Source organism: Alosa pseudoharengus, unplaced genomic scaffold, assembly GCF_046254945.1.
Source record: "Alosa pseudoharengus isolate Yale_2024_CS ecotype anadromous, Long Island Sound unplaced genomic scaffold, YU_APseudo_1.1 YU_APseudo_1.1_scf_3, whole genome shotgun sequence".
In the NCBI taxonomy this organism is placed as follows: Eukaryota; Metazoa; Chordata; class Actinopteri; order Clupeiformes; family Clupeidae; genus Alosa; species Alosa pseudoharengus.
Window position 1 is genome coordinate 37,481,156 of NW_027468718.1, and position 24,875 is coordinate 37,506,030.

Sequence of the window (24,875 nt, forward strand, 5' to 3'; positions counted from 1 at the left end):
TAATTGGCCAACAAGTCATTACACAAAAGTTACACTACCTTGAAAAAATCATAAAAGACCGTCAAAACCCACTTGACTATGAAATCACTCAGGAAGAATTAACACTCACATTCCATAAAGTAAAACCGAAAAAAGCATGTGGACCTGACAGCATCAGGACTGAAATGCTGATACACAGCACCCCTGAGCTGGAAAAGGCACTTTTAAAGCTGTTCAATCTCGTTCTTCAAGCTGGCTGCTTTCCTGAAGTCTGGAACAGGGGGCTTATATCCCCTATCTTTAAGAGTGGAGATAAATTTGATCCCAATAACTATCGAGGCATCTGTGTGAACAGTAACCTGAGGAAGGATCTCTGCTGTATTCTAAACACCCGTCTACAGGCCTTCCTTACCGAACACAATGTCTTGAGTAAAGGTCTGATTGGCTTCTTACCAAAACATCGTACCACTGACCACATTTACACCCTACACATCCTAATTAACAAACATGGTTATTCAAGCAAACAAAAGTAAAATCTTCACTTTTGTTGATTTTAAGAAAGCATTTGACTCAATTTAGCATGATGGATTATTCTATAAAACTTTACAAAGTGGTGTAGGGGGTAAAATATATGATATATGGACAACAAATGCGCTGTGAAAATTGATAACAGCAGAACAGAATACTTCACTCAGGGGCATGGGGTGAGACAGGGCTGTACTGTAGCTTGAGTCCTACCCTGTTCAATATCTATATTAATGAGTTAGAGGTGTTACTGGAACAATCTACAGCTCCTGGACTCCCCCTAAACAATACAGAAGTTAAATTCCTGCTCTTCGCAGATGACCTGGTGCTGCTCTCGCCCTCTGAACAAGGGCTACACAGCACTTCTGTCAGAACTGGGCCTTGACAGTTAATTATGCAAAAACAAAGATTGTAATCTTCCAAAAGAAAGCCAGATCCCAAGCAACCAGATACCTTTTCCGCTCTACAGCACTCACAATGTTACAATTACTTGGGCCTGAAACTCAGTGCCTCAGGAAGCTTTGACCTTGCAGTGAATGCGCTAAGAGAGAAAGCTCGCAGAGCTCTCTATGCCATCAAAAGGAATTTTAATAAAATACAATCCTGTATGCTCTTGTAGATGTGTAATTAAATTGGTAATGTTAAAAGAGTATCGTTTTACCCCTCCTTGCATCACTGGTACTTCACAAGTTTTGCAAATAGCAATTTATCTTTGAAAACCAATGAGTTAAATATTGATGCTAGCCTTCTCGTGATACTTTAAGTATTTTTAGAAAATATATATTTAATTAAAAATTAATTTTAACTGACCCTGACGCCTGCAAATGACCCGAATATCATTAAAATATTATTTTCTTTTTTTCTATTATTTATGACTCATAACGACCGCTCAATTTCGGGCAGACCGCACAACACTGATACCAATGTCAGGGCGATCGTGCATCCCTAGTTTGTTATTTAGTATATTTTCTTAATATTTTTTATATATCACATCATGACACATTTACAGTGCAGTTAGGCTAAAACGTTTAACTTTTTCACACTACTTAAATATATGTATTTTTCTTCAAAAGTGATATTTAAAAAAAACTTTTTTGCTGCCCATTTGTCAACTACCCATTTACAAATTTAAAGACCGTTGGCTAAATGTAGGCTGTTGGCAAAATGTTTCAACTTAATCCATTGTCATATCAAACTGAGAACACATCCGAGACCTTTTCTTAAAGAACTGCATTTATTATATATATTCTTAAAAGAGGCAGCATAAAGTGAGGCAACATTTATGAATTGTTTACCAAGACAACCTTTTCTTTAATGAAAAGGAATAGAGTGGCATTTCATAATCTCAGTCTCATTCCATGACAGTTTCCTAGCAATTAATTACTTTTTTGAAAAGATTAAGATGGAAACATGGAAACATTTCAAGAGGAAAAAAGTAAGTGGTTTATGTGATCTTTCCTATATCAGAACAGTCATAAATGGAGAGCAAAATGTCCAGTTCACACTTCAAAAGGCATACAAGAAATATCACATTAAAATAAAAAAGTAATGAAATGAGGGAGATTAACTTCTCACAGATTTAAATACAAGTATAAAACCAAACTAATATAACCTCTGCATCAGAAAATCAGTTTGGAGTTACTTTGCTCATCAGTTAGCAACTCCCTTGAGATGCCACTTTTTTAGGCCACAGTAATTTGCTGACCTTACCTCTTGCAGTACACTATTTGTTCTAGTCAAACCTCTCTATAAAAATGCAAACATCCTAACTCATATTCAACAATGAATGGCAGTATTTAAATTCCTTCTGTTGGAATTCAGTAATACATGTTATGCTTTGGAAAGGGCAACGACAGTGAAACGTAGTTCTTGTGGATCTCGTGCCATGAACTCTTTGCAAACTTCTGTGGCATCCTGTTAAATAAATAATCACAAACAAATTAAATCAAAATAAACTTAACAGCCACTTCCCTCTTTCATTGTCAACTATAATCAGCCAAATAACATTGTTGATAATGTATTCACTACAGTGGGCAGTGCTTCGACTTGGCTAGCTTCACTCGCGGTCCGCGCGTGGGATCACGCGGTATCACGCGACTTTAATTTGTATTTTCCCAGTGAGACGCTGCAACAACCCAAACAACCGGTAGATGGTTCAAGTGAGCAGGGTGTCTCGTAAAAAGAAATGGAGCCCTGAAAACCCTACACAGACTTCACTACAGACTTTAGCATACTGGTTTAGAAATAATTTAATAGCCAGAAATATGCCTGCCCTGCCCTAATAAAGAAATATTTGCGAGTGAATCGCGTTTGCAGCCGTAGAAGAAATGCAGGACAAATTAAACATTCTGGTTTTCTCCGAGTGCAACGATGATAGACAGACATCATTTGGACAAAATATAGAGCATATTAACCTCCAATGTCTTGCTGTTACGTCCTGTTATTATGGAGTTACAGGCGATAAACGATTTTTGATGGTCACAAGTTTACTTCATTAGCGGTTTATTTTTTTGATTATTAAAGTGTTTTTCATTTAAAGGTTTGACTTCGTGCTTATTCAGTAGAGCATTTAGTGCTCTTCCCGAACCCAGACGTTCACATTGCATGTTTGTTTGTAATGGATGCAACCGCGAGATAGGCTACGCGTTTGACCAGTTGTTAACAGACATGAACCAAGACATATAGCCCAGCAGCAATCTAGGGACTGTTCATTATTTATTGAAGGGGCCACCGGAGGAATTTTGAGTGCTTCAGTCAAAAGTTGCATGACCCTCCCTTGCCTGCTAGAAATTGTTCAATGACCCTCCGACAAAAAAGACATGACCCTCCCCTGGCAATTGTCGCTGTCTTCCGCCCGCGCTGCTTTGCGCCACAGCCACACGCTGTGATAACGTTCTTAAATCAATCTTTCCCGTGAGCTTGCATGCTACCAGTCCTTCCTTTTCAAATGTGTTGCGCCTGTTTGCACAATTTCACAAATAATCATATGTGATTAATAATATGACAAATAATCCCTATGCACGGGGACCGAAACAATGCATGCCAACTTTTTCCGTGTTTCTCATGTATTTTAACTTCCCCCCGCGTCTTGCCGTTTTAATGTTTTCCCCTAGAATATCCCATATTTTAATATAACAGCCCTGCCATCGGGCCTGTCTCTGTGTTGCCCTGTTGCTACCCCTTGCCCTTCCAACGAAACAGATGTCTTCAAATCATTGTTTTCCTTGCTTGAAGGCGAACTTAGTGTGATATTAACCTATTTAAGTTTAACGGCGTGATTGCCGTGAGAGCATGATTCATTGGCGCTTGCATGTTCGGCCTTATGTCTACGTGCGCACCTGAGGCTACTGAGCTACTAGAGAAAGAATTTCCCCTGTTTGTATGTTCACTCCAAGTAGGCCTACCATAATTTACCAACTCTGCGCTGTAGCCCCTAACTGGCTATTTATATTTTTCTGTGAAATAAGCAAATGTATTTGTTCAACTTTATGAAGCAGAATTACGCACTAGGCTACTTGGAACATAACACATTTGACAAAGGACAGATGTATGTTATAGTGACAAAATATTAACTTTCAGTGTTTTACAATGTCTTTGTCATGGGGAAGTTTTTTTCCCCATGCATTTATTCTAGGCTACTGTCAGTGACTGCCGTGAGAGAAGCGGGTTCTGTGTTTCGTTCATGTCAGTGACTGACGCGAGAGAAGCGGGGTCTGTGTTGCGTTGCGTTCATTTATTTTCAATTGGGCATGCCGTGCCGTGTCGTCCACAGCTCAGTTCTGACAAAGCCGAATTTACTCCTTTTGAAACAATGAGTGCGCACGTTTGTATGGTTATATTGCTTGATGGGGATCCCAAGCAGCTTTCAGCCATAAGGCTACTTTGAGAACATTTCCTAATTCACCCGACACTAATATTAAAAATGTTGAAAACTATTTCGGCATAGCCTATTAACTGACCACCTGATTCACGTTGACTGGGGGGCCCATCAGACATTTGTGCCCAGTTAATACGGCCCTGCCCCCAACAAATCACACCTTCCCACCAGCTGTGACCGCTTAAAAGAAGTCAAGAGGACTCCTAACTCACAGACCTATTCACAAACCGGTTTTGTGGCATTTCGCCTGTTTTGAAATCCTATGCAGCTAGGAGCTTCCAATCGTGAGGAAGCAATTTTGCATTGTAGGCATAACTAACATGCAATAACGCCACCAACAACGACCAAAACTAGGCTACTCATTGTCAACATGTAAATAAAATGTAACATTATTGTGAATCAAATTAAAATGTTCTGGCCCCAGCTGTGGCGCAACTGGCTGGGGCACCTGCACCGTACGCCGGCGATCCGGGTTCTATTCCCGCCCTGTGGTCCTTTCCGGATCCCACCCCTGCTCTTTCTCCCATTCACTTCCTGTCACTCTCCACTGTCCTATAATTAAAGGCATAAAAAGCCCAAAAAATGAATAAATAAATAAAAAATTAAAATGTTTTCTTTTGCAAACGTAGGCATAGTAACAGATTAATTTAATAATGTTACAAAGATACTACATCAATCCAGTATGTTTCATTAGGCTACTAGGCTATATAGGGACTATGCCTACTTGTTTATTTTTTACGTAGCCTACAATGGCCAGTTCAGACAAAGCCGAAATTACTCATTTTGAAATATTTGTATGGTTATAATGCTTGACTTAAATTCCAGAGAGTAGGCTAGGCTACCGCACCCCACAGTGATGGGCCTAGCGGTCTTACGCATTCAGTGTAATTTAGCGGTCACGTCTGCCTGTCACAGACGTGGGGAGCTGAAGCTTGGGATACAGTTACTACAGTAAGAGTATTTTATTTTACTTCTTATGAAATATATATTTTTTCACTTTTATAAAGGCTTTGTTTGAATGCTGTTGGAACAAACAGTAGTTGATTATAAAGGCAACTTTCTGTTGCAATATTCTGTGTGTTCTGGACTGCAGGTAACTTGTTAAGTCAGTTGGTTCTCAAACTTTTTCTTTCATTCCCCACTTTGATCAAGGAGGCATTGACTGATGATAGTGGAGATAACGTGTTATCCCGAGGCCTTTGCAAGTCAGCATCTCCGACGGTAGTCTATTAAAAATATACGTTTTCGATGTCCCAAACGGAGAGCCATACTTTATTGTTTTAACGATCTCTATGCTACTCACCAAAATGTAGGCATGGGAACATGATGAAGTATCCAACTGTCGTGTGTTAAATTATTGTGATTACAAGCCAGTGGTTTTTAAACATTATGCGTGACTCAGACATCTATGCAACAGACTCATATCGTCCTCGCATTCGCAAAATGAGGACATACAGACTGCTCAGATAACAGGTGTACCTCCAGTTATGCACGGTTTTAGTCAAGTCATTTAAATGTGCTGGTGAAACAGTTGTGTAATCTATTGTTATTTATCCCTATTCACCCACGCTGTCAATTCTGTGGCGCAGTGCGTTAAGGCTGGCTGATGATAGCCGCCGTTACACAGCAGTTATCAGTCCCCTGTCCAAGAGTTTGAATCTGGGTTAAGCCCATATTTTGAGAAATGCTGAATAGACCACAACCAATTTCAATTCTTCAACACGGTTAGACTAGAGGGGAGAAATAATGGGAAAAGATCTGGGCACAGTTCTTCCAGAGCTTCGTGCCAAGTAATAAGCGTTGAGTCGAGATGTTTGTGTGAATGAAACGAAGCGTATAGGCCATAGTGTGACATGCGTAAACCAATGGTGTAGAGATGACGCCACAGGGTTTTATTTAAAGGCCTTTTCACGCAGAGATCCCGCAAAATTTTGCCTCTTTTTGTGTCTGAAAGCGAGATGAAAATTTGCCGGCCTGCTGATCTGTTCACATGATGCGGCATTTTAGGGAGCCAGGAGGCAGGATCAGCTATAGTAAATTAAATTGTGACGTGCAACAGGGGGCGTGTAGAGTGATCGTCGTAGGCCTTATTATGCGTGCGTGGGGCTTCAGATACAGCAGGTGTGTGATTTCAAAAAACATGGCGGGAGAACCGACTGCACTTTAGTTAGCTTGCATTTGCTTTGCTGTTGCTGTTAGAATGTTAGATTCTTGCGATAGATGTCTTCAGACGATAAAAAGTAATTTGGAAGGGAAATTGAAGAGAAGAGCTGCCCCTTGCGTTCGCCGTGATTCCCCTTTGATCAGAGGTTTACAGGCTACTGTGGCCTTGGTCAGTGGCGCCGCCAGCCGTAATCCTGTACGCACTGCGCGTACAATTTATTTATGAAATCATTCAATATTACAACAATAAAAAATAGCTTGTGTATTGTCTTAATTGAAACATGCTTCGCGCACAAATGATAGCCTAGGGAAAAGAGAATGGACATCTCAACTTAAGGATGCATTAGAAGATGTTGATTGGTGTAAACTTTGTCACACAACGTGATAAGCAGTTCTGGCGCTTAAAAACGCAACGTTCCATTCAGTCATATATCATTTAAGCGTATGCGTAGTGCTCGTCATGAAAAGAAAACAGCAGCTTAATATTTTTCAGGTGTTTAACAGTAGGCCTAGGCGCACTGTAGCAGTTATGCCGAAGGCAGTGAGATTATTAGGCATTGCATCCTGTCACTCTGTTTGGAACATCGCAGTTCGGGTTGATAAGATTCAGTTAATGCGAGTATGGATCGTCTCAAAGTTTGGGACAACCAAACAGCAGTGTAGGCAAAGCAAATCCTAATTGTTAGGTTACCATTGCTTTTAAACAATGTTAGTGGTTAGTTGTTGTGGTAAACGGTTCGCGAGAAAAGTAACTTTAATCTAATCATATTTTTTGCGCCCGTCTCCCTACCCATTCATCTTGGTGGAATATTTTGCGAACTTTACCTCAACACATGACAACCCATATATCAGAATAAACAGCAGACCTTACCGAACACAAAGGTGTAAAACATGCCCCTGTACAGTTAGCAATTCCAGAGTAATCCGGTTTTAAATTTGCAGCAATGTCTTTATGCATGTCTCCAACTTTGCGGTTCCTAATGTGTTTAAATTGTTCAATAGGTCTACATGATTTTATAACAGGCCAAATACAAAACAAATTTTACAAATATCGCCTAGATATCTGTAAGCATTACAATCAGAGGATATACATCCAGGGCAGACAGACGCTTATGATAGCCTATTATGGCAACTGATTGCATTCCAAGCTACAGTCAACTCTAGCAGGCATTGAATGACTGGAGACTTTGTGAATTTATAGATTGACATAATGTAGTGTCTCTGCTATTGTTGCTTTTGATCAGATTTATTTGCAATCTCCTGTGGTGGGCTGGACATAGCATCGAAATGCCCACCCAGATTCCCCTTTCCGCCTAGTAGTAAATTTGGCGAGACACTTTGTCCCTTTCACATAGACCAAGGCGGAACGGCGGAACAGTCGTTCCGCGGCGATTTCGCCAGTGTGAAAGGGCCTTAAGAGAGCCTACGTTTGTATGTAGGCAATTTATATTCACAATACTTAGGCCTACTAAAATAAATAGTATTTTATTTGTATTGGTTGTTTAGAGTAAAAAAAAAAGAAATCGGTCGGTCTTAACGCAAGTTTACAACCAGCAAGTCGGTCGGACTAAAAGGGGAAAAAAATAAATATTTGGGTCGGTTCTAAATTGACAGGGTCGGTCGGGTTACGGCAAACGAAAATATTTCTAAGGATGGCCTGGCAGTGTTTTTTTGCGCGTCTGCAGAAGTCAGCCAAATATGAATGTAATTCTGTGGCATAAAGCAGATGTATTTGTTTATTGTACAGAAAAATAAAAATGACATGTCAAGCAGTCAATTGACTACATTGCAGTCAAGAAGTAGGGCAAATTAATTTACGAAACCAAAACGTGGGTCATAGTTGTCTAAGCCTCTATTGCGTAGCCTGTTAAAAACGTCAGATAGTATTAAATCGGCAACAACATTGTTTTCTGCGGAAGCCTACCCAAGGCTACAGATTAATTCTGAAGTTATTTCTCTACTGGCTCAATTATCACACCACTGTTTTGATTTGCGTAGCTGCGTTACCCCCAACACTGACAATAATGTAGACAGCAAATTTCGATTTCCGTTACCACCGTGTAGTCAAGCCTTAAGACATACCCAAGTAGCCTAAATCGAGGTAATGTTTAATTATGCATGATTTATTTTGTTATTGAATTCGTAGGCTGGGATTAGCCTACTCTCGGCAAGTCTCCTGCTTTTTCAGTAGGGGCGGCAGGCAGAGCGATGTACAGTGGCAGAGCGACGCACAGTGGCTGAAAGTGGTACTAAAGCTTCACGCAGCTTCACGCCTCGTAATGCGCGACTGAAGTGGTCATTTGAAAGCGATGCCCACTGTAAGTGTCATCTTTTTTCAATCACAGGAAAGGTATTTAGTATTTTAAGGCGAGACACTACAGGTGAATAGGGTAAAAAATGTTAACAAGCAGATATCACTATGAAACTTCCCCAGTTGATTACTTACATTAAGGCGAGACACTACAGGGGAATAGGGTAACATTTTTAACAAGCAGATATCAATATGAAACTTACCCAGTTGATTACTTACATTAATATGAGAAAAAAAATTTATTACAAGTTTTCTGTAATAAGTCTAGAAAGTTTGGTGTATGTACGTGCTTCTGAAGTGGAGTTTCCTTGCTCAGAGTGGGAGAGGAAACTCGTTTTGAGAAAACAGCCTTGAAAGAGATTCCGTTCTCAGCCTAGACTCGTCTTTAAACTTTCGCGATTGGTTGCTGATACAAAGGAAGTGTCCATATATGGATCACATAGCGTGATACAGGGAAAACAGAGCTTTCCAATGGTACTACACACGATATGTTTTGGGTCACAGTCGCGGGAGTGCATGCAAGGTTAGAATGCTAACTTTTGCTGAATTTAGGATAAATATACAGGCGCGAGTAGACACAATATAATGACATAAACACCTAAATGTGTAAATCGGACTTTTTTGTTGTAGTAGTGTGAGAATACATGCTAATGTAACAAACTAGCTCAATCTCGAAATTGACCAGTGCATGAAAAAACTGTTGTTTTTCACCTGCTGTGTCTCGCCTTAAGACTGTAGTTTCTAGAATGTGTGTCCTTACCTCAAGAAAAGTGTCTTCTGTGGTTTTTCCATGAACTATGGGGAATGGCTTGCGGCCATCTGTGAACAGATATAAGATTGTAGTATACAATTGTAGTGATACAAAGCCCTTTCCAAATTACTGAACTACAAAAATATTTGTATACAATGTGTCTTACCCAGTTCATATAGATGACCTCCAACATTCACGAATGCTATGAAATGCAAATCCACCTTTTCATCTGAACTTGGAGCCTGAAAGACGACGTCACAGTTAAAACGATTGCAAAAACATATACATTAGGGACGTTCATAATCAATATTTTCACTGTTAACCAATACTACGAATTTTGACCGATCAGCTAAACCATTCCATTTTCCATCAGCAACTTTTATTTTTACCTTAAGTGGTGTTTTTGCGTCTCTAATGGATTACAGGACAACAGTGAAAGAGTGTACTGTGTAACAGCATTTGCAAGGATGCCTGAGAATCAAAGTTAGATTGGAATCAAAGCTGGGAAAGCTTTGTTTGGCTGCCACTGCAGGCCACCTGCAGGGATGCAGCTGGTGGGTTTTAACTTAGATTAGCTCAGGTCATATGCAATTAGCCCGATAAGGTTATTAAAATATTTAATTTGATAGACTGCGTTTTAATCTGGCAGGTAACGTAATAATCAGCTAACAAGCATCAGTTCCTGGTCAGAAAAAGAAGTTGAAATGATCATTCTAATTACATTAATACACAGGATTAGATGTTAAAATCCCTTGTGCCAAAATCCAAGGTAAAAACACATTCAGAAGCCCCTGCTCAAGTTTAACTTTAAAAAGCACACTACCCACAAATCCGCCAACAAATGGTCACAAGCACAATATAAATGGCCCATCCAACAGCAGTATATAGTATGCGGCATGTCATTGGGGTTATCAAGTGGGCATCCTCATTCACCGATGTTTCGTTAAGTTAGGCCCTAATATACCCTAATATATACAGGGTGCGATTTGTAGGGGGGGATGGTGGGGATTTCCCCCCCTCTGGTTTTCCTATCCCTACCTCTGCTAAATTATTTTTATCTCCGGTGGGGACAAGGATTTTCCCCCCTTGATAGCGATGAATACAACTTAACTGCTAGCCTACTTAAACTCTTGAAATCTAACGATCTTCAGTGTCAATACATCAGAGTAGGCTATTCAGTAGCCTTCTGGCAGACGGCGCATATTTCTGAACGTCATCGAACACAAAAACATTGTAACATTTTAGTGCGGGAACTTCGCAGGGAAAACAGCGCTGAACCAAACATGAAACGCGTTCAGAGCAGCATATCGTCTTATAATTAAACAACTAAATTAACACCCGAGAGTGATAGCGAGTGATAGCGCAAGAAATGCGCTGGAGGTTGGCGCTCATGTAGGCCTACAGGACGATTCCCAGCCTCTTGATGATGGAAGAAACACCGATGTTGCTAGCGACTCTGAAACGCATGTGGTAGGAGGGTGTATTGAGCCGGGGCGCTTTGCTAAATGGAGGGAGGGTCGTGAGTGGCTAGCTGTCAGCACAGACGGGTCAGTCAAGTGCCAAGCTTGTTCCGGCATCAGGGACTTAGGGCCACACACACAGGAGAGGCTTCATATAGACTCTGCCTTCATTAAAGGCATAAAAGCCAAAACGGCAAAAAAATTAAATGACAAAATCATCAAGCACGGAAAATGTCTAAGCCATATCAAATGCATTGAAATTTTACAAAAAAGACAAGAGACCGCAATTGAGAAGGCAACCGAGAACAGTGCAGCTCTGTGGCGAAAGCATCATGAGCATAGTTTAAAAACCACAGAGAACTGCATTCGCACAGCGTATATGATCTGCTACACTGACCTGTCATTCAAAATGCAGCCTCACCTGGTCGAACTGCAACAACTCAACGGTGTTGACCTCGGTAACATGCTGCATTCTGACAAGGCATGTCGGAATATGCTGAGAAAATGTCAGTGCGTCTGGTGGACTTCCTTAAAAACTCACCCGACAAGTTCAGCATTCTCATTGATGAGAGCACAACAGTTTCAAATAAAACATGTCTGATAATTAAGTGTGCTTGCAAAGCAGCACTTATTGTTCTTCTTAAGTTTTATTTTTCCCGTCTCCCTAATTTTTTGTCAGCTCTAGCACCTAGGCCCTTTGAGACAGAGACACCGTTCCAACTTTAAAAAGATGACGTCAGGTGGGCGTGTCGTTCGTCCGCCATATTGGATTGAACAGAAAGCGAAACTACATTTTCACAGGTCACAAATTTGGTCCGACCGCCACGAAACTTGACGTACATTATCCTTGGACCAAGCCTCACAAAAGTTACCGGAAGGATTTTTGATTTTCGAAAGCGTTTGCCCGTCACAGCCAAACGAAATCGGCGGCGAAGTTCCGAAACAGGAAGTCGTCCATATCTCAGGAACACGGTCACATATCGATACCAAATTTTGTATATGAACTGGGGACTCCAATGTGAGGGTGCATAAGCTAAAAAAAAAAAGAAATATTCCAAAAGTTTCCATCATTTTGCAAACCACCCACAGGTATTTGGTAACTCTCTCACCATTCACCTTTGCACCATTCACCTTCCATCACAATGCCTTCCAAGTATGCTCAATGCCTCTGGGCAGCCACAATGTCTCCGGGCAACCTTGCCCAATCATGAAATCCTTGCTCTGCCATGGGATAGTATGGACTTACGAACTGATATAGCAAGGAGAACAGTAGCTATATATAGCTTACATCAGGGGTTCCCAAACCTTTCAACCCGCGACCCCCAAAATAACCGTGCCAGAGACTGGCGACCCACACTATCCCTGGATGTGACTCAAAAAATAAAATAAAATGTGCGCACCGGCCATACGCACTAGACTTATCCAAACACGGGCTTAACGACAACACAAAAGAACAGAGCAGCCCGTTATGATTTTACATATAGAAATGTACTATATGATAAAAGCAGAATACCTTAGTCAAAAAATAATATCCATGTAACATGAGTGCACATTATTGCTGTCGTGCAAACTTAACTTTGAAACATTACTTTAATTTTCATTTTAACAGAAGAATATCTCAGTCAGGGTGCCTAATATCCACAAACTGTTGTAGGCCTAATCATATACATTGTTGCTGCGCAAATTTACATTTTGGCAACTATGTTTCAGCGTTAATCTCATCCAATGAGATGGATGCGCGCTATGTGCGGAACACAGAAAGTCCATTCTTGGTTTAATTGTGGAGACGGCCACAGATCATCCTTCACATTTAGGGCCTGTTTACACGTATCTAGATATTTGAATAAACGCATACTTTTGTATGCGTTTGGCCCTTTCGTTTACACGTAAACAGAGATTTATCTCCCTCAAACGCATACTTTTACAAACGCACTCTAAAGTGAAGATTTCTTAAAACGATGACGCGTTCAATTGTGTCGTGGGTCAATTCGATTTAATATGTGCAGCAAATATTCTAGAGCGGAGCTTTTGACGTGCAGTGCAGTGCCTGGCCTGAACATTTACATTTCACACAAACTGTAGCCTACACACCACACGTGATATGCGATTATTTTTAATATTTCGCATACTATTTCATGCTCACCTCACACAGGTTCACACAGCAACTGTCTGTTGACTTCTGAGTTGTTATATTGTTAATTATAGAGTTGTTTAGTTGTTTACTTCATGTAGAAGTAAGTTAGTAAGTATCGTCTTGTGACGCTAACATAGCCTAGGCTAGGCCTATGGATTATAACATGTTGGATTAAATCATCTTCATTTCCAAACCTAGAGGATGTACATGTATGTAGAAGATAAGGTAGGCTATGTTTGTTATTCTGGCCCGCTGTGGCATGATTAATTACCGTATCTGAGAAGTTATGCTATGGTGAGTTTTAAATGGGTTTGCTATTCTGGTTAGTTTTGGCATGACGTGCGAGTTTTAGCGTTATTAGCACATTGAAACGTGTTGTGATGTTGGCTCTGCATGCTGCCAACACCGTCATTAAAACAGCCCCATTCCCCCGACCTTCTCAGTTAAAAGGCCCTATGTGTGCGTGCAGACTAGCTGGATCATTGTCCATGAACACTAGCCTAGCAACTCATGGATACTCAATATCCTACCACACTTACATCACGGCAGTGTTATTACATGTCTTTATTAAAATGCAGATATATTCTCATGAATTAGCCTAGGCCTATTATTGGATGTAATTAAGATCGCAGGATGTGTGGGCGTACGGTATACACGCACGGCATTCTAAATCGCCTGTTTACGTTGTGGATAGCTAAATAAATGTAGCCTAATGTTTTTAACCAGTCATGGGTGTCTTTTGGGTGTAAAACCAATGAGAGTGGCATTCGTCATTCCAGCAAGCAGTGCAACATAACAGCTCATCAGTGTTTTCATTACTGATTTGGTGTGGCGTTGATATAAAGCAGGCGCCAACCTATTTTCATCCAAGAGCTGCTTTGACAAAATGACCATGGGCGAGAGCTAATGTTTATAGGCTATTAGTAGGCTAGCATGTAATCCGTGCCCTCTTGAACTTTCCTCACTTTATACTGTACTAAGAGAAAGTAGCCTAGTTCTACCTCGTCGGTCCACATGTAGGCTATGAGTTGCTTTATGAGTCGCTTTTTGCCATAATTTCCCTTCGGTTTAATCAGCCTAAAACGCGTAGCCTTCTGTACATTTTAAATTTACCTAAGTTTATTCTCGGATATGCAATTGAACTTTGACTGGAATAGTGCAATCTGTTGGCCTGGCGTGTTACAGACGCAGAGTTGTGTAAAGTGAACAGTGAGATGTTGGTAGGCTTTTGCACATTTTAATCGTTCCTTGCCACGATATAACATAACTGACAACTCATCTCCATCTCATATTGTGTATTGTTGGCCTATCATAGCCTACTGTGTTGTGCATGTAATTTCTGCCAAACTGATAAACTAGTACTGGTAAACCAAAGCGTCTTTCCTCTCCTGCTATTAGGCTAATTGAGGGGAGGAGGGCAACGCAGACAAGTAGATGACCTAGACGACACTTTAGGTTCTACATAAACATTCGCCTTTGGAATCATTTTGCGTTCTAGTATATTTTATACTAGAACGCAAAAAAATATATATATTTTCTAATCGAATGTCGTGTAAACGCGATTAAAAAAACAAACGCATACAAAATATCCGTTTTTTAAAAAAATCTAGATACGTGTAAACAGGCCCTTAGACACGATCTGTATTTGTTTTTAAATATATGTCAGTGAAGAGAAAGTCTTTTCGCACAGGTATGTGGAGCCAAACGGCGTCAGTACGTTCATCGCGGCCTTGAATAGCTGTGGAAATTCCCTCTCGACTGAAATCCAGAACTCAGCAAGCGTATTGGAATTAAAATCTGTCTTTAAAGTGCGGTCAAGTGACCGCTCTTATTTTTCAAATTTATTTGATTTATGGAAATCATTTTGCGACCCACCCCTCGGCGTCCCGCGACCCCCCGGGGGTCCCGACCCCCACTTTGGGAACCCATGGCTTTCATAATAGAGTTGTTTTCACATTGACGGTATTCAAATTAAATTTTTCCTTATTGTTAAATATCATGATGGGAGAGTATTATTAAAAATGTTACAAGTATGCAAATGCATATGTTTATGGGCATTTAGATTTTACTGTGTTGTTTTGTTATAAAGACATGCAAGGCATTCTGGGCCGTAATGAACAGTGGTCGGCAGCACTCCATAGGCTACGTATTAATATGAATAGGTGTTTCTGTAAACCTAGGGACAATAAACCGCTATCTCTGTTACAAAAATGAGCTGGTAATCGCTCATTGAAGAGGGAACTATGATAAAAAGATTGTTTTCCTAAAAGCATGGAGTTGACGAAAGAATAAGCAAGCAATGTCACGTTAATGTTAAATACATCTGAACGCTACGTGGCAACGTTGTATTACATTTTACTAAATACGGTGGCATTAGTGAGCTTCATAAGTAAGGAAGGTGCAAATATGTAATTTATCATGGGAAATTATTGCAAATTGCTAATTGCAAACCACACACATCCATTCGTAATCACTCGTACAATTTTGATACCATTGGTATCAAAGACTGTCATTTCGTTTATTTGTTGTTGCCTAGCAACTCTGGGAACAACAGAGCAAAGATTCTAGAACAGAGCTTCAGAGAGACACGTTTTGAGTTCGTGGCCAAGTGCCTAAAATATCGGTTTCCATGTGTATGTGCTGGATGGTGTGCGTCCTTTATGAAAGTAAGTGTTTTATACAGTTACAGATATAATGAGTCATATGGTAGTGGTCAACATAAATGTGCCCCTTCTGTTATTAGCATGCTAAGCAGAGATTTAACATTATTCATTTCTTGTGTGGCTAAAAGCTAGGAAGGAGATGTTGCTGTATGGGATTTATGTTGCGTAGCGTGATGCCATGGTCATTTGATACGAGATGCTTGTACTCTTAACTTTAGGACTCCTATTTCTTTTTTACTAAGATCGCGAAGACTCCTAACTCACTAAGACCGAACAATTTTTTGTGGTGGCATTTCATGTTTTGAAATGCGTCTGCAGGAGCTAACAATCGCGAGGGAACAATTTTGCATTGTAGGCATAACTAAGGGATGCAGTAACCCCACCAACAACAACCAAAACTAGCCTACTCATTGTCAACATGTACATTAAATGTAACGTTTCATTGTGAATCAAATTAAAATGTTCTCCTCCTTGCAAACGTTGGCATAGGCATATGGTGACAGATTAATTTAATAATGTTGCTGAGTGGATCACGGTAAGTGTGAAGGAAGTGGCCACTTCTTAATGGGACTCGCTGTATGGAAGTAGGCTAAGTAAAATAGAGATGCTTCAAATAAGATAAGGTTAGGATATGCCCGCTTGACAACGGCAGAGATAGAACTGGCCTTTGGCCATAGCAACCATCCATTTAGAACGACTGGCCTTCATAGCAACCAAAGATCTTAGCTGTGATTCATGTAGCCTACAGTATGCATTCAATGTGATGCAAAGTATAGAAAGGTGATGAAATATACAGAGACAGGTCAATAAATATAGTGCAATGTAGACAGTAGTATACAGTTGATTTAAAGAACGTGGTTTAGAGTAATATGAATTAAATATAAATATGTGCAGTGTATTAGCAGTTACATCATACAATAAGTAGAACAGAGATGGGAAGTAACGAAGTACAAATACTTTGTTACTGTACTCAAGTAGATTTTTCAGATATTTTTACTTTACTTTACTATTTATTTTTGAGGCGACTTTTTACTTTTACTCCTTACATTTTAACACGAATATCGGTACTTTCTACTCCTTACATTTTACAAAACTGGCTCGTTACTTTAGTTTCAAATAATTTCAGCCTACCGTTATTATTTTTCTCGTTATCAATAGCGGATTGAAATATAAGCTACGTTGCACTTGACGCATCACTACAAGATGACTCGATTTGGGCGGCATTCATTCGTGGCAAATCATTGCAGCTTGATGCCAGTAACGTTAACGTTAGCACGTAGCAGTAGCCTATGTCTCAACTAAATTTAGTCAATAGCCTAATGCCCTCCTCTCCTCGCCTTTAACTTCTAGCTGCAGTGTAGCCTATATCCTTTGCAATAAGTAGGCTAGATGCAGCCTTGGGTCTTGAACAGGGATGTAGGCTAGTGGAGGCCGCTAAACGCAAGCAGACTAAACACAGTTTACCCACCACTAAAATTTCAGAAATAGTTTCTCCACCTCTTATTAGAGTTTATCCACCTCTCAAAAGAGTTTATTCACCGATTACAACTGTTAGCATTTAAAAATCACACTGTATTATCCACAATAACAATATGTACACTCATAAACACTATGAACCACTTAATGCCACTTGTATTGTTATCATACCTGTCAACACTCCCGTTTTTCCCGGGTTTCTCCCGTATTTCAAGGTCATCTCCCAGCACCCTCCCGTTTTGTTATTTCTCCCGGAAAACTCCCGTAATTTGCATGGCCATCAAACTTCATTTTAAAATCATTGATCCATTCAGGTTGCCAGGTTGTGTATGAAATACACCCTACACATACACGATCACTTAGTTTCAATTTCAACTGTTTTGTCATAGGCTAAAACCTGGCAACCCAATACCCAAATAAGGAAGCGGGTGCCAACTGCGCAGCCTGAGTCTCGTCATAAGCAAGCGGGCTAGTTGAATGGCCTACTCCAGAACTAGCTGTTGTGAAATTGTTGGGAATGTAATTGATTAACACATCACATCTGACAGCAAGCAGCTTTGGAGTTTTAGAAGTAGGCTGCAGGCAGGCAGCTGGTGGATACATAACTGGCATGCGTAAGGTAATGGTAAGGTAAAAGCAACGACCGAAATGCAGTGTTGAAACACGTGTATGAAACGTATTAAATATGCCAACACAGATCCGGTATAAACACTGCCCCCTCCCCCCCCCCGAAAAAAATCTCCCGTTTTTGGAAAGCTAAATGTTGACAGGTATGATTATTATAAACATTTGACAATAACTGCACCATCATCAAACATGTTCTGAATGCCTTTTCTAAAAATCTGATACCTTACTGTGATCACAGAATTCATAGTTTACCCACCTCTTATTTTACCACTACATTCCTGGTCTTGAAATATTCACAGGAATCCATAGGAATTAAATATTCATGTTGTTTTATCCAATATTAGCTGTGCAGATCCATCTTATACAAACACATGAAGCCAACAAAGAAAATGCAAAAATAGAGCCTTTTGTGTAATTTTTCCATTTTGTGTAGTCATTCAATATCAGAACCTGATACACCACCCAAATAGTCTACAAGAAACCTCAGAAATGCAGACTTTTATTGTCAGTATGCATTTTGGGTAACCAAAAGTCCTATGAGGAGTTTCCATAAGGCATTACAAAATGCATAAGCATACCTTGGCAAATAATGGTCTAAAATACTGATTTTTCCTTTTATATTGATCTACTTTTGCACACAGCTTCGCAAGACCTGGTGCTAGGGCTCAATTGTGTTTCTAAAATCATATCAAGTCACCTAGAGGGCTGAAATGTAGTCAGTTCAGAGATGCTTGTTATCTCGCAGAAAGAAAAAAAAACAATATTCTAGGCTCTGTAACTCTGTGCCAGTGCTTCCTAAGAAACTACAGGATCTTAGCTTTCTAAAGATGTCCAGCATTTGATGGTAGACCAAAATAACACACTGCCCTCTGAAGTAGGCAGTGCAATGTTGGGGGAGAAAGCCAATGAATGGCCAAACAGGTTATGGGAAGATTTAAAAAGAGAGACTGGCACTCTTGCACTCTGGTAACATTTGTGTGGTCCAGGTGCTGTTGCATAAAACATGGTTGTCATTCACAAGACTACTTTTACTTTTATACTTTAAGTAAATTTCCAAGCCTGTACTTTGTTACTTTTACTTGAGTAAAGAAGTTAAACCAGTACTTCTACTTTTACCAGAGTATTTTTTAACACAAGTATTTGTACTTCTACTTGAGTATGGAAAGTGAGTACTTTTGCCATCTCTGAAGTAGAATAATGTATGTAGATGTAGCAGTAACAGTATAATAGTAGAAATAATAATATAGATATATGCAATGTATTAACAGAATATAATAAAACAGAATAATTATGGATATTCAATATGACAAATATATAACAGATATGTACATAACATACAGCTATGTTCAGTGTGGAAACAGTGTCATTGTAGTGCAGAAACATCATAAGAGTAGTAAGAATAAGTCTATGTGCAGGATGAATAGTATGAAGATCAGTAGAATAACTATGTATAAATGTAATTACAGTAGGCCTATGTACATTTGTAAATAAATAGAAAACTATGGGTGAGAGGGATAAATTAATTTTATTTAATCGTAAAAGTAAATTGCATTAAATTAAATTTCAATTAAAAATCTTTCCAGTAGGCTTTATTGTCACGCAAAAAGTACAACCAAAGCTGAGCTTGATCAACTACAACGTCTAAAGAACCAGAACTTCAGTGTAGTTTTTTACTGGGTCCCAGGTAGAGCCCGACCGATTTATCGGCGAGCCGATATTATTGGCCGATATTAGGCATTTTCCAAACTATCGGCATTTATAATGGCCGATAAATGAATATTTTAAAAATAAAATAAAAACGGACGAAACACCCTTCAACCATGTCATGAGTGTTGGTGTTGTATAGTTTGTCCACCAGAGGGCACTCTACACCGTCCCTGCTGGCAACACTCGTGTATAACGCGCCACATATCCTGCAAAACCTGTTGATCCAGCCAGAGTCGGGCAGAGAGAACCAGTTATCCGCGAGTGAGATCATCAGTTAAGTGTGTTCATGGTGATTTGGTCACGAGACATACATTGCTTGAATAACAATTAAAAGAACATCCCCATCAGATCTCTTAACTCAAATAAGCATGACAAAATTCGTGAAAACAATGTCCAGTTTTGCTGCTGTTAAATAAGCCGAGAGTGAAGCGGAATTAGCTAGTAATTACGTTACGTTGTTACAGTGTAGTTGACTGTCTGTCCTTTTAACTTTTGACAATGTGATTGAAGATGTATTTCTTTAATAGCGTGACAGTTATAGCAGTGAGACGTATCATCTCTCCCCGGCCTGTTATTTTGAAAGCGTATGTTTTACAATTTGCAGTATGACATCCGTTGCTAAATTATGGCTCATCATAGACTAGCTAACCACAAAGCTAGCTAATGCCATGAATATCAGTGGAAGACCGCTAACGTTAAAATTAATGAGCTTGGAAACCACAACGAACTTATTCTGCCTAAATAAAGTAATGATTACTGTATTTATAACTAGTATATCTGTAGTTACAGTCCCTGCATTGTAAAATGTAAGTTAGACGTGCAAGGAGTGAACATTTAGACATAGAGGAAAAGTATCAAACGTAGCTTGTGCAAAACGTAGCTTGTGCATAAAAGTTAGCTTTTCTTTTACACGTGTGTGAAATCCAATGACGCCAAGTGTGCGTTTCAGACTGTCGTTCAGCCGCAGCATTAACAAGTTACATAATGGATTTAGATCACTAAATAGTAGGTTTTAGAAGGCAGGCAGCAACTGATGATTGAAAATGGTTTGATGTAGCTTGATGGAAATAATTTTAAAAGTGCAGGTAAAGGGATAAGCAAGCTGACATTGTAATTATAAGGTAGCTTATAAGGCAATAGGGACTAATTATTACACACGCAAACATTTAGGAGTGACCTTTATCTTGTTTAATGATAATACAAATGATAATGATAGTAATAATGTCATCATTATTTTTGGTAATTATTAAGTCTTAGTTCAAAGTTATATTTATGAAGCTTACCAAGTCTTTTAATACTGGTAACTTTGATTTGGTTGTTGTTATTGTGTTTTTGTTCAAAAGACTAAAGTTTCATATCTTAAGTTTCTATTTTTATACATTTTATTTATCAGAACTTATATATAATATAATATATTATATATAAGTATATAACTAATATATTTTGATGTTCCTCTGTTCCACTGTGACAATATTATTTAAAAATAAACAAGTTTGTTTTTAAAATGCATTATCATATTATTTTAGTCAATACTCATAAATAACTACAAATAACTAATGTTAGGGAAATCAGTTAATGTTTTGTTGCGCGTTTCTGAAAGAAAAAAATATATATCGGCCGATATATCGGAATATCGGATTTTTAAATAAACAAATATTTGTATCGGTATCGGCCTTCAAAATCCTTTATCGGTCGGGCTCTAGTCCCAGGCCATGTTGGTCTGAGGGGAAATGAGAAAGCGGACAGTGCTCCTAAGCAAGCCCTCAATGAAGAAGTCACAGAATGTCAAATCCGTGCCCCAGACCTTAAACCTATACTGAACTCTTACATCACAGATAAGTGGCAATCTGAATGGGATTAATGTACCAACATCAAGCAAGGAATGTGAATTTTGGCACGTTTTCATGATCCACTGGGTCGTTATGGGCCACACAAAATACGGTGTTGCTAAAATTACTCCTATTGTGGCTATTAGAGACATGCGTTCATGAGTATTCAGCTACATTTAATGAGTTAAGTAAAATACATTCACACACAAAAAAAAACATCACTAATGTTGTGGACATTACTTTATTCTGAGATACATCAATAGGCTCTCAAAACAATCCTAAACAGACATAAGGTCTTTATAGAGCAAATCCATATAGATTATTTGTCAAATAAACCAGTAAAACAGAATTAGGGGATGGAATATATAACATTCACACTCATAGCTCATATTTTTAAAATAAATCAGTGAAAAAGTATCCTGACAAACAAGCAGCATTTGAATTCCTTAGTCATATTTTATCATTTCAATTCTTCTAGGTTACCTGATAGCCCAGTTTGAGAGGTGCAAGACGCGTGACATTATTTATTTTTGCAGCCAATCACTGCTGTTGTTTTATTTTATTGATTTGATCTTAGTCATAGAAGCTAAATTCAAAGGCAGGCCACAGGTAAAATCCAACGAACCGCATTCACCCCGCAAGCCAATAGTTGAATAGCCCTCTCCTAGAGCTTTTGCGGTATTGCCACTGCTCCAACACTGAAAGGCACTGTTAGAATGCTTGGATTAAGCCAGGTTCAGCATAGCGTATGCCACTGTCTGCTCACGTTGGTGACCGGACCAGGGCAAGCACACTTTTGCAGTTCCCGCCGGAAATGCAGTCTAGTTTACATTAGAATTCCATTTGAAGGGGAGTATTGCAATTTTTTCTTCCAACTTGCTGAGTTGCAGTCGTGCACTGGATCGGTGATCTGTGACACTCTGCTTCAGTGCCTTGAGAAGCAGGGCATCTCAAAAGGCATGTTGCGCTCCCGACTAATTGGGTTCGCAATGGATGGGGCCGGCGCTATGTTGGGCCGATACAAGGGGGTCGCCACACTCCTACGCGAGGAGATTAACCTGATTGGTCATTCACTGCATGAATCACAAACTAGAACTTGCCGTCCATGACACTGTCAAACAAATTACAGATGCAAGTAATTTCCAGATGTTCACCGACTCCCTCTATGCCTTCTTCTCTCAAAGTCCGAAGAACATGCGAGAGTTAGAGATTGTCGCTACCAATTTGGAGATGCAAGCTCGCAGGATAGGAAGGGTGTTTGACGTGCGCTGGCTATCCTCGTCGTGCACATCTGTGACTGCTCTTTGGGAAAGCTATCCAGCCCTGGTCAAACTCTTCGCGGCACTGGCCGAAGACACATCACGATCAACCTAAGACAGGGCCAAATGTAAGGGAATTCATGCTAAGACGACTCAGTGGCTTTTTGTGGTGGAGATGGCATTAGTGAAAGACGCGCTCGAAACGATGCAGGCCCTGTCCCTCTTTCTTCAGAGACGAGATGCCACAGCTGTCACCGCCAATGCTGAGGTGGGCGTTGCCGTGCGGACACTGAGGTCCATGAGGAAGGCCGATGGAGTGAACATACAATGTCTGAAGGAGGAATTGGGCAGCAAGCAAACATTTAAGGGGGTTAATGTGTCTCAGCCGAGTGACAGAACAACTAAAGGCAGAGACCTTTCGTGAGCGTTTTTTCATCTCGTTGGCCGATAACATTCAGAGCAGGCTCGATGACAACGGCATTTTTTCTGTGCCGGCTGCGCTGAACCCCTCAAATTGGCCCTCCGATGAAGATGAACGGTTGCTCTATGGGGATGACAAACTTCTGACCATTCATAAAAGCCTTGCTATAGCCGACACAAATATGCCCACACTCCTCAAAGAATTTCATGAACTGAAATGCAATGTTTTCACAGGGGAGACTTTGAAAAAAGTGCTCACCACTGTCTCCACGCTCCCTGTGTCAACTGCTGAGTGCGAGCCTGGCTTTAGCGCGATGAACCACATCCTCACGGAGGAAAGAAACAGAATGCACGTCTCCACTTTGAATGGCCTACTGTTCATTGGTGTTAATGGTCCAGAGGTGGCATTATTTCCTGCGCACACATTTGCAGAATTGTGGATAAAAGAGGGCCGAAATGCTGCAGACAATGCCCTGACAGGAAAACCAAAAAAGCCACCACAAATTCGTCGCCAGAGCCAACTATTTACTTAGTCTAGTTTTCCAGACCTGTCCCTGAGTGTTGATAGCACGTTGTGCTATTTAGTGAATTATTTTGAGTGTTTGATTTAAGTTAATTGGAGGGTCTTTTCATGGAGAGCACTGATGCTGTTCTATGGTGCTTTCTGCCTGTTAGTTGCGCACGCATGTTTTCGTGACGTTGAATAGAAATCCATATATGGGTTATTAAAAGTTTTGCCATGTTGTGATGGGGACTAATCCACGGACCCGAAAAAGGGCCTGTCTACCCTTTGCGTTTTTCTCCCTAGTTATGCAAGCTAAAAGTCCAATGTTCTTGCCTAAAACACATCAACAGGGTGTCAAATGGCACCCTATATATATATATACAGGGTGCAATTTGACACCCTGTTGATGTGTTTTAGACAAGAACATTGAACAAGAACATACATATATATATATATATATATATATATATATACACACACACACACACACACACACACACACACACAGTGGGGAGAATAAGTATTTGAACCCATGCTAAAGTTGACTAAAAGGAAAAATATAAAAACATCTATTAGAAATTGATCTTAATGCCTTAATTAAAACAAATGGTAAAAATCCAACCTTTAAGGACACCAATTTTCTTAGCGAATGAAGAATGTATCGTAAATAAATAAATGTTCTTCCTTAAATTACAGGAGCAATAAGTATTTGACCCCTATGTTAAATTCCCATAGAGGCAGGCAGATTTTTTATTTTTAAAGGCCACTTATTTCATGGATCCAGGATACTATGCATCTAGGGATGTAACAGTATGAAAATTTAACCTCACGGTTATAGTGACCAAAATTATCACGGTTTTCGGTATTATCACGGTATTTTTAAAAGTGTGTTCAATATGTTCAGAAAGCACTGATAGGCCTACACAAGCTGAAATAGTTTCAAAAAGTGTCCCGTTCATGTTTAATTGGCTATGTGCTTATAGCTTAACTTACCCTAACATTACTTGGAGGTTGCTATTACCATTATTTGGATCCAATGAGTGAGACCAGGCTTGGAATTTCACCATTCTGGGGGCAAGGACACTTGGCCTTCAGTTGGGCACAGGGGCGCAGGAGATATTTTGAAAGTGAGGGGGACCAAATTGTGAACACAAACCCATAGTGAGATCAGATTTCCAGATATTGGATT

At 39.8% G+C, this 24,875-nt stretch overlaps 2 protein-coding genes across 3 annotated transcripts in view; one reads left to right on the forward strand and one right to left on the reverse strand.

Annotated features, from left to right (window-relative positions):
- vwa8 (von Willebrand factor A domain containing 8) overlaps nucleotides 1–24,875 on the forward strand; it is an 833,026-nt gene that overhangs the window by 246,344 nt on the left and 561,807 nt on the right. The gene's annotated exons all lie outside the window — the stretch shown is intronic.
- The window catches only part of uchl3 (ubiquitin carboxyl-terminal esterase L3 (ubiquitin thiolesterase)), a 75,547-nt gene continuing 52,391 nt past the window's right edge, over nucleotides 1,720–24,875 (reverse strand). For both annotated transcript variants that reach the window (XM_076264221.1, XM_076264222.1), the window contains exons 7-9: nucleotides 9,773–9,848; nucleotides 9,616–9,674; nucleotides 1,720–2,418 (exon numbers count right to left, since the gene is read on the reverse strand). In XM_076264221.1, the coding sequence (XP_076120336.1) occupies nucleotides 2,335–2,418; nucleotides 9,616–9,674; nucleotides 9,773–9,848 (219 nt within the window). In that variant the 3' untranslated portion in view covers nucleotides 1,720–2,334. The remainder of the gene's footprint in view (nucleotides 2,419–9,615; nucleotides 9,675–9,772; nucleotides 9,849–24,875) is intronic.